General features: G+C 40.3%; 1 protein-coding gene across 1 annotated transcript in view; it reads left to right on the top strand.

The window, feature by feature from the left end:
* The window catches only part of gnb1a (guanine nucleotide binding protein (G protein), beta polypeptide 1a), a 49,550-nt gene extending 42,019 nt beyond the window's left edge, over positions 1 to 7,531 (top strand). The window contains exons 6-11 of the mRNA XM_084389817.1: positions 1,043 to 1,205; positions 1,324 to 1,390; positions 2,183 to 2,384; positions 2,487 to 2,703; positions 4,176 to 4,291; positions 5,673 to 7,531. Of these exons, the coding sequence (XP_084245943.1) occupies positions 1,043 to 1,205; positions 1,324 to 1,390; positions 2,183 to 2,384; positions 2,487 to 2,703; positions 4,176 to 4,282 (756 nt within the window). The 3' untranslated portion in view covers positions 4,283 to 4,291; positions 5,673 to 7,531. The remainder of the gene's footprint in view (positions 1 to 1,042; positions 1,206 to 1,323; positions 1,391 to 2,182; positions 2,385 to 2,486; positions 2,704 to 4,175; positions 4,292 to 5,672) is intronic.
* Positions 7,532 to 10,443: the final 2,912 nt, after the last annotated feature.

Genomic DNA, 10,443 nt, shown 5'->3' with positions numbered 1-10,443 from the left:
AGTAGTTACATAATCAAATTTACAAATATTACACCATTTAAACATTATTAAAACACACAGGCTACTGAGTTACTAAAACAATCTTTGTCAAAGAATACACTTGTTTGTTCACAGTTTGAACGTTCTTGTTTCCATTTGTTTAATTTCAGGATCTGAGGTGAATTATCCATTATTGCTTTTACAGCTACAAAGCTGGAGCACTAAATGATATTCAGAGTCACATTACATGCTTTAAACATTAAATAAAGCACATAAACAGTTCCTGAGATTATCATCGCCACACTTTGTGTTTGTTGTTCCAGCGCGACGTGCAGAAAAATAGAAACCGTTTCTAAAATCGAATTGTCGCGTGTCGCCGTCGCGGCTGGATAGGACAAACACTCTGATTAACATGGAAAATAACCTTTTATCGTGCGGCGCATGTAGTTAGGACACGGTGCGTGATAAATGATTGTGGTGTAAAACCAGGTGTTTCAGTTTCATTGTCCAACCGCTGTACTTTGGTTATAATCAACAGATTTTGGTCAATTCATGCGCTCAATGATTGGCTACGATGATCACTGCTTTGAGAAATACAGTGTAAAAGGAAGCCTTAGACACACACACATCAGCAGGCAGTTGTGTCAGAGCTATAGAAAGGCTGGCATTTTATTTTTATCATTTCAGTATCTATTGGCAACTTTTAAATGGGGGCGTGATCTCAGTGTTTAGCAGAACTGATTTGCATTGCCTTCAAATATTTCTTCCTCATAGCTTCTAGAAGAAACATGAAAGGAACCAGAATTGCTTGGAGGAATCAGAACCACGATCGAAATTCCGTTCGTTCATGTGATGATTGTGCAATGACACAAGTAGAGCCGGCAAACCTGTTCTTACAGTCTCATTAATCTTATCTGTCAACTACAGTCGTCAACATTTGAAGTGGATCAAAAAACTGATGAACGGTTTTGATCCACTTCAAATGTTGACAGATGCAGATTCAGAACCACGAGATTCAACGTCTCCCATGAAAGCTAAATCTGTTTGACGTGTTGGTGTGTAGGTGCACGCTATTCCCCTGCGCTCCTCGTGGGTGATGACCTGTGCTTACGCCCCGTCTGGGAACTACGTGGCCTGCGGAGGCTTGGACAACATCTGCTCCATCTACAACCTCAAGACCCGCGAGGGGAACGTGCGTGTCAGCCGTGAGTTGGCTGGACACACAGGTAACCGTTCTCACACTATCGAGCCTCAGTGTTTGTGTGTGTGTGTGTGTGTGTGTGTGTGTGTGTGTGTGTGGTGTTCTGCTCTCCTTCCTGATGTTGAACTGCTGTCTTTACTCAGGCTATCTGTCCTGCTGCCGTTTTCTGGATGATAACCAGATCGTCACCAGCTCTGGCGACACCACCTGGTGAGTGTGGGCACTGCTTTAGACTGAAACACTCATGATTATCAGCATTATAGTTCATCTATGGAGTTGTCGCTGATCACACACTTGAATATATGTTCGGCCAGTGCATATATAGAGACTATAGGTTGAAACTGATGTTCTTGTAAATTCGCCTGCTTTGTTTCAGAAGAGCTGTTTTTAATCTTATAGTAGCATTCAGTTATTTTGCAGGATCAGATCTGTCAACAGGCCATATTACAAGACAAATAATCATAAATGGAAATAAATATTTGAAAACTGGAAGCTTGTTTCCATCATGGAATAAAAAAAATACCTTTTGTCCTTACAATTGCAAGTTTATGTCTTGTAGTATCGACTTTATAACTCTCAATTCTGATTTTCCCCCTCGCAATCGGGAGTTTGCCACAATTCTGTCTTTATTTCTCAATTCTTATTATATATCTTACAATTTTTTGTTTTTATCTAAACTAAAAAAGTAATTGAGACTTTGTTTCGCAATTGCGAGTGAATTCAAGTCACTTTTATTTATACAGAGCTTTATACAATACAGATTGTTTCGAAGCAGCTTTACAGAGATAACAGGAAAATAATGCATTTCGGCTGTTGTTGTGTCACTGTAAAGATCACCAATTTAAATTCCGTGGCAGAAACAAGCTTCCATATTAAAAAAAAAAGAAATCATATAAAACCGTATTGAAAGGTGCAATTTGATTGTTATTAGCTTATTTCACAATACTAATAACAAAGACTGGAACAGTGTTCATGCGTTGGTTTGTGTGTTGCTCGTTTCAGTGCTCTGTGGGACATCGAGACCGGGCAGCAGACGACCACGTTCGCAGGTCACACCGGTGATGTGATGTCACTGTCTCTGGCCCCAGACACCCGTCTGTTTGTGTCGGGCGCGTGTGACGCCTCTGCTAAGCTGTGGGACGTCAGAGAAGGCATGTGCAGACAAACCTTCACCGGCCACGAGTCCGACATCAACGCTATCTGTGTAAGCGGCTCCCGTGTGCACTCGCTGAAATACACACACACACACACACACACACACACACACGTTTCACGTGATGTTAGTAACCTGGTTTTCTCCTCTCAGTTTTTCCCCAACGGAAATGCATTCGCCACGGGCTCGGACGACGCCACCTGCAGGCTGTTTGACCTGCGTGCCGATCAGGAGCTGATGGTTTATTCTCACGACAACATCATCTGTGGGATCACCTCCGTGGCCTTTTCCAAAAGCGGACGCCTGCTGCTCGCCGGCTACGACGATTTCAACTGCAACGTGTGGGATGCTCTCAAAGCCGACCGCGCAGGTCAGTGTGAGAGAGGTTCTGCACGGATCCTAATGCACGGACAACCCAACTTTAGAATTACTTAAGATGATGATGAAGCCAATTAGGGTCTTAAAAAGGTCTTGAAAAGTCTTAATTCACCCTTAAAGTCTTAATTCACTCTTACACAATTGAAGCCCTTAAAAAGTCTTAATTCACCCTTAAAATGTCTCAATTCACTCTTAAAGTCTTAATTCACTCTTACACAATTGAAGCCCTTAAAAAGTCTTAATTCACCCTTAAAATGTCTTAATTCACCCTTAAAGTCTTAATTCACTCTTACACAATTGAAGCCCTTAAAAAGTCTTAATTCACCCTTAAAAAGTATTAATTCGCCCTTAAAAAGTCTTAATACACCCTTAAAATGTCTTAATTTACTCTTAAAAAGTCTTAATTTGTCCGTAAAAAGTCTTAATTCACCCTTAAAAAGTCTTAATGTCCGTAAAAAGTATTAATTCACCCTTAAAAAGTCTTAATTCACTCTTACACGATTGAAGGCCTTAAAAAGTCTTAATTCACTCTTACACGATTGAAGGCCTTAAAAAGTCTTAATTCGTCCTTAAAAAGTCTTAATTCGTCCTTAAAAAATCTTAATTTGTCTGTAAAAAGTCTTAATTCACTCTTAAAAAGTCTTAATTTGTCCGTAAAAAGTCTTAATACATCCTTAGAATGTCTTAATTCACCCTTAAAAAGTCTTAATTCACTCTTACACAATTGAAGGCCTTAAAAAGTCTTAATTCACTCTTAAAAAGTCTTAATTAGCCCTTACACAAATGAAGGCCTTAAAAAGGTCTGAAATCAGAGCAGAAAGTCTTATTCATAAGTTAAATTAATATATTAAACTTAGTTACAGTATACAGTTGTGCTGCTTAAGATTTTTGAGGAAACTGTGAACTGTATTCATCCAAGACTCCTGAAAAATGTATCATGTTTTCCACAAAAATATGAAGCAGCACAACTGATTTCAACACTGATAATAATCATAAATGTTTCTTGAGCATCAAATCATCATATTACAATGATTTCTGTAAAACAGCTGGTTTACATTGTAATAATATTTCACCATTTTTACTGAATTTTTGATCAAATAAATGCAGCCTTGGTGAGCAGAACAGACTCTTTCAAAAACATGAAGAAAACATCGTAATTATTTCATTATTTTGACCGCCAGTGTATATATCGCCCTGCACGAGTATACTGTATACTTATACATTTAATACTTATATATTAAATATAAATTTTATATAAAGAGCTGAGCAATAATATAGTTGCATTTCTTGGTGAGAAGAAGAAATGGTTTAGCCGGTAGTGTATTTATGCATGACATTGTTTTATAATCCAAGCATCATCATGAGAGTTTCATCCTTTGATGTGAAATGAGTGTGAAGATGTGGGAGAAACCCGTCAGATGTGTGTGTTCCAGTAAGTGACGTGTTCATGTTGTGTGTTTGCAGGGGTTTTGGCGGGTCATGATAACCGCGTCAGCTGCTTGGGCGTCACTGATGATGGGATGGCTGTGGCTACTGGCTCCTGGGATAGTTTCCTGAAGATCTGGAATTAAAGCCGCAAGGTAAACGGATCACATCTCAGTGAGCAGGCGACAGGGTTCAGGAGTAAACACAAGCTTTGCCTTTCCACACTCAATCCTTCACTGCTCTTTATGACGTAAAACTAGCAAACATTCGTTTGTGAAGACCAGAATCAGCATCAGAAACCCTGTCGATGTCCTCTGAGGAGGAGCCGGGTCATTCTTTAAGGCTCCAGTGATGTCAGATTTGCAAATAAATGGCTGTAATGATGCTTTAGAAAATCAAGTCTCCATTATCAGCACACACACACACACACACACACACACACACACACACACACACACATCTCTACTGCCCTCTGCTGTTACAGAGATGATCAGCTGATCATGAAAAACATCAATTCAGTTCCATCTAATTAAAAGCCTTTACTGGTGTAAGAGAAGTCAGAATTGTTTGAGATGTCTTCAATTTAGGGCTAAAAAACAGGAAATCAAGATATAACCTAATTTGATTATTAACATCAAAAGGCAATAAATTGAGGACCAGTGATTGTCTTTAGTGTGTTTGAGCATGAAAACGTTCTTCTCTATATCAGTGTCAGTGTTTCTGAACTCCTGAAACGCCTCCAGTGTAGTCTTGAGTTTCCTCCGGGAACACGTCACAATATTCCTCATTATAATAATTCATACGCAGAATAAAGGGGGCGGGGCCTGGTTGAGTTAGTCAGTAGTGTGTTAAACTGGCGGTTATGGTAAGGGGCGGGGCTTTCCCAAACACACTCAAAGCACTCGACCAATCACAACACACTGCTCCAGCTGACCAATCAGAGCACAGTGTGCTTTTCAGAAGGAGGGGCTTCATAGAGACAGGAAGTAAACAGAGCGTTACTGACAGACTGGGAAGAGAGGAGCCGCAACAATGGAGAATATGAGGAGAATAATCAACATTCAAGCAGGAAAACCTGTTCTAGTAGAGCCTGAAACAACATCAAGAGTTTGATAAAGAGCAGAACAGGGCGTCTTTAATAAATGTGGCGCGCAGTAAATGAAAACCATGCATTTATGCCAAGCTGTCGCTTATGATCCTACTGTTGATGAATTATGACAATGTTTACTTAAGGTGTTTGTTGTAATATGTTGTAGATGTCCTCTGTCTGAATGAGTGGGAGTAGGAACGCATATACAGTCGATTCATATGCATTGATATATCAGAACATGAACCACTCAATACTGTGTGTGTGTGTGTGTGTGTGTGTGTGTGTGTGTGTGTGTGTGTTGAATAAAGCATTTATTCAAATGCTTTGAGTCTCTGATAATCAGTGTTAATCCAGTCTGTTTCATCAAGTGTACTGTAGTAAAAAAAGAAAAGTCTTAAGTTGTGAATTTGATTGTAAGTAAATGTTTCCTTTCCTTTCCTTCCCAGACCGCATCCGGACTCTAAGGTTGACTGGAAGACCATTCCAAAATGAAAATGTTCGATTTTATTCTCCTCTCTCCTTCTCAAACACAACAGAACTGACCCCCAACATCTATACACGGCAAAAGAGCAAAAATCTCTCCTTTGGAAAAGAAAAGAAAAAAAAAAAAAGAGCACAATTGTTACACTCAGCTAGATTGTAGTGGGCAAGGGGATAAAAGTTGCTAATTGTGCAAATCCTTCTGGGACCATTTCTGAGAACGTAAAGACACTCATTCCACTGCTATGTCATTATGCTAACGTCATCTCTCTCTTAGCGTGAAAGCAGGCGGGCGTTCCTAACCGAAACGTGCGCTCGATAGCTTTATGGGCCGTCTTTGGACCTCTTTCCCCCAGTCAGGATCGCAGATGTGCTTTTCTCTTCCAGTTTTTAAATATTGTGGGATCAAATTGGTAGTTAAAACTGTCAAAATCCGTCTTTACGTAAAAGGATTTGATCAGGGGTCCATTAGCTGCTATCAGGCCTGTATATTTAATCCCGGGAAATTTGATTTTTTTTTTTTTTTTTTTTTTTTTTTGGTCTACTTGCAATTTTTTTGTTTGCACAAGTAATAAAATTTTTCCAAAACGTTAACTAACCAAGCACGTGCTGTTCACGATGACGAACGCTTGATTTCCGAAGATGAAACCATGTCAATTTTAACCATTCTTCCGCTCATGCTTTTTTTTGTGTGTGTGGAAAATGACGAGTAATTCAGTGAAGATTAACCAATCATTTTAATAAATTTCTTTTCTCTTTTTCTCTCTTTGATGTGGAGGATGTTGAAGGAGGGGTGGGCGGTTCTTCATTATTTTTTTTGTTCGGTTTCGACAGAGGTGCCCGTTTTGTGCTTGGAAAACAGTTACTACTCTGTGAATGACATGTTGTATAAATCAATGTTTGAAAATAATGATATTGAAAACTTTTTAAGTTAAAAAATCTTTAAAAAAAAAAACTCTTATTTTGGTTGTCTGCCATGGGTGGGAAACTCGTAGAATCGCATGCTGTAGAATTGCTTAAAAGAGGTGCATATGGAACTAAGTCCTTGATGTTTTCTTTTTCTTTTTTTTTAATAACCTGTTTAATAGATCACCACAGTATTTATTTTACTTTTTTCTTTTGCTACTCTGTGCATACACAACTTAGTTTAACTTTCAAAGCTATGCACTTCAGAGAAGCAAACATGTTGATCACACAAATGAATGGTGAGTTGTTCTGTCCATGGAGAGTTTGTGAATCCCCACACACACACACACACACACACACACGCACACACTGACCCTGTACAAAAAAAACACACTCTCAAATAACTAGAACAAAGAAATCTCTCTCTCTCTGTAGCAAAAGAAAAATTTCAGATACAAAGACAGTGCTAGAGACATTTTGTAACAAACAGGTTTTCTGTTCTTTAATAAAAAAGGAAAACAGTAACGCAGCATCTGAACGGCAGGAGTTGGTCGTTTCCTCTCGACATGTATCAAGAAAAGCTCTTTCCTTCGCTGTAGTGGCATTTCTTCCATTCTGTTATTTCTCTGCAACATTCTGTACAAAAACAAAAAAGTGCTGTCGTTGTGCGTTAGGCCTGGAGTCGGCAAGACAAATAAAAGACTAAAAAAAGAACTAAATTTGCTTTTCTTTCTCCCTCTCTTCTCTTCCCTGTCCTCCTCTCTCCATACGGATAACCCCCCCCCCCCATCCCCCCGTTCCCTTATCCATCTTTTGTATTTAATTTTAAAGTCAGTGTACAACAGAAAGCTGGATGCAAGATAGAAACTATATTAAAATGTACTGTTATTTAAGATGTAATAAAAGCAGTTTGAGACGATCTTACGTTGTTTATCTTTTTTTTTCTTCTTTTTTTAAATGAATTGATGATTTTCTGCAGGATTCCTGAGAGGAGGAGAGATATGGAACATTGCATTAAAGCACAAAGGCCAGTAAGGTGTGTGTAATGGCAAACACTGAAGGTTATGCACAGGTTTGGTCTATAGGTGGAGCTGTGATCAAACCTTTACTGTATTCTTAGTGCACAAGCTCACATGCTAATGCTAATGCTAATCTATAATAATGTGATCAGAAGAAGACAGTTATGCCAAATTTATCCATCCATCCATTATCTTATAGCATCCATCCATCCATGACCTTACAGCATCACCTTACAGCATCCATCCATCCATGACCTTACAGCATCTATCCATCCATGATCTTACAGCATTCATGACCTTACAGCATCCATCCATCCATGACCTTACAGCATCCATCCATCCATGACCTTACAGCATCACCTTACAGCATCCATCCATCCATGACCTTACAGCATCTATCCATCCATGACCTTACAGCATCCATCCATCCATGACCTTACAGCATCTATCCATCCATGACCTTACAGTATTCATGACCTTACAGCATCTATCCATCCATGATCTTACAGCATCCATGATCTTACAGCATTCATGACCTTACACCATCCATCCATCCATCCATGACCTTACAGCATCCATCCATCCATGACCTTATAGCATCCATCCATCCATGACCTTACAGCATCTATCCATCCATGACCTTACAGCATCCATCCATCCATGACCTTACAGCATCCATCCATCCATGACCTTACAGCATCCATCCATCCATGACCTTACAGTATTCATGACCTTACAGCATCTATCCATCCATGATCTTACAGCATCCATGATCTTACAGCATTCATGACCTTACACCATCCATCCATCCATCCATGACCTTACAGCATCCATCCATCCATGACCTTACAGCATCCATCCATCCATGACCTTACAGCATCTATCCATCCATGACCTTACAGCATCCATCCATCCATGACCTTACAGCATCCATCCATCCATGACCTTACAGCATCTATCCATCCATGATCTTACAGCATCCATCCATCCATGATCTTACAGCATTCATGACCTTACAGCATCCATCCATCCATGATCTTACAGCATCTATCCATCCATGATCTTACAGCATTCATGACCTTACAGCATCCATCCATCCATGATCTTACAGCATCCATGACCTTACAGCATCCATCCATCCATCCATGACCTTACAGCATCTATCCATCCATCCATGACCTTACAGCATCTATCCATCCATGACCTTACAGCATCTATCCATCCATGACCTTACAGCATCCATCCATCCATGACCTTACAGCATCCATCCATTCATGACCTTACAGCATCCATCCATCCATGACCTTACAGCATCTATCCATCCATGACCTTACAGCATCCATCCATCCATGACCTTACAGCATCCATCCATCCATGACCTTACAGCATCCATCCATCCATGATCTTACAGCATCCATCCATCCATGACCTTACAGCATCTATCCATCCATGATCTTACAGCATCCATCCATCCATCCATGACCTTACAGCATCCATCCATCCATGACCTTACAGCATCTATCCATCCATCCATGACCTTACAGCATCCATCCATCCATGACCTTACAGCATCTATCCATCCATGATCTTACAGCATTCATGACCTTACAGCATCCATCCATCCATGATCTTACAGCATTCATGACCTTACAGCATCCATCCATCCATGACCTTACAGCATCTATCCATCCATGACCTTACAGCATCTATCCATCCATGATCTTACAGCATTCATGACCTTACAGCATCCATCCATCCATGATCTTACAGCATCCATCCATCCATGACCTTACAGCATCCATCCATCCATGACCTTACAGCATCTATCCATCCATGATCTTACAGCATTCATGACCTTACAGCATCCATCCATCCATGATCTTACAGCATCCATGACCTTACAGCATCCATCCATCCATCCATGACCTTACAGCATCTATCCATCCATCCATGACCTTACAGCATCTATCCATCCATGATCTTACAGCATCCATCCATCCATGATCTTACAGCATCCATCCATCCATGATCTTACAGCATCCATCCATCCATGATCTTACAGCATACATCCATCCATGACCTTACAGCATCCATCCATTCATGATCTTACAGCATCCATCATCCATGATCTTACAGCATCCATCATCCATGATCTTACAGCATCCATCATCCATGACCTTACAGCATCCATCATCCATGATCTTACAGCATCCATCCATCCATGATCTTACAGCATTCATGACCTTACAGCATCTATCCATCCATGACCTTACAGCATTTATCCATCCGTGACCTTACAGCATCCATCCATCCATGACCTTACAGCATCCATCATCCATGATCTTACAGCATCCATCCATCCATCCATCCATGATCTTACAGCATTCATGACCTTACAGCATCCATCCATCCATGACCTTACAGCATCTATCCATCCATGACCTTACAGCATCAATCCATCCATGACCTTACAGCATCTATCCATCCATGACCTTACAGCATCTATCCATCCATGACCTTACAGCATTCATGACCTTACAGCATCCATCCATCCATGATCTTACAGCATCTATCCATCCATGATCTTACAGCATTCATGACCTTACAGCATCCATCCATCCATGATCTTACAGCATCCATGACCTTACAGCATCCATCCATCCATGATCTTACAGCATCTATCCATCCATGATCTTACAGCATTCATGACCTTACAGCATCCATGACCTTACAGCATCCATCCATCCATGATCTTACAGCATTCATGACCTTACAGCATCCATCCATCCATGATCTTACAGCATCTATCCAT

Source organism: Rutilus rutilus (genome assembly GCF_951802725.1).
Source record: "Rutilus rutilus genome assembly, chromosome: 19".
Lineage (NCBI taxonomy): Eukaryota > Metazoa > Chordata > Actinopteri > Cypriniformes > Leuciscidae > Rutilus > Rutilus rutilus.
The sequence above is the reverse complement of the archived record's forward strand: the minus strand, read 5'-3'. Positions and strand labels throughout refer to the sequence as shown.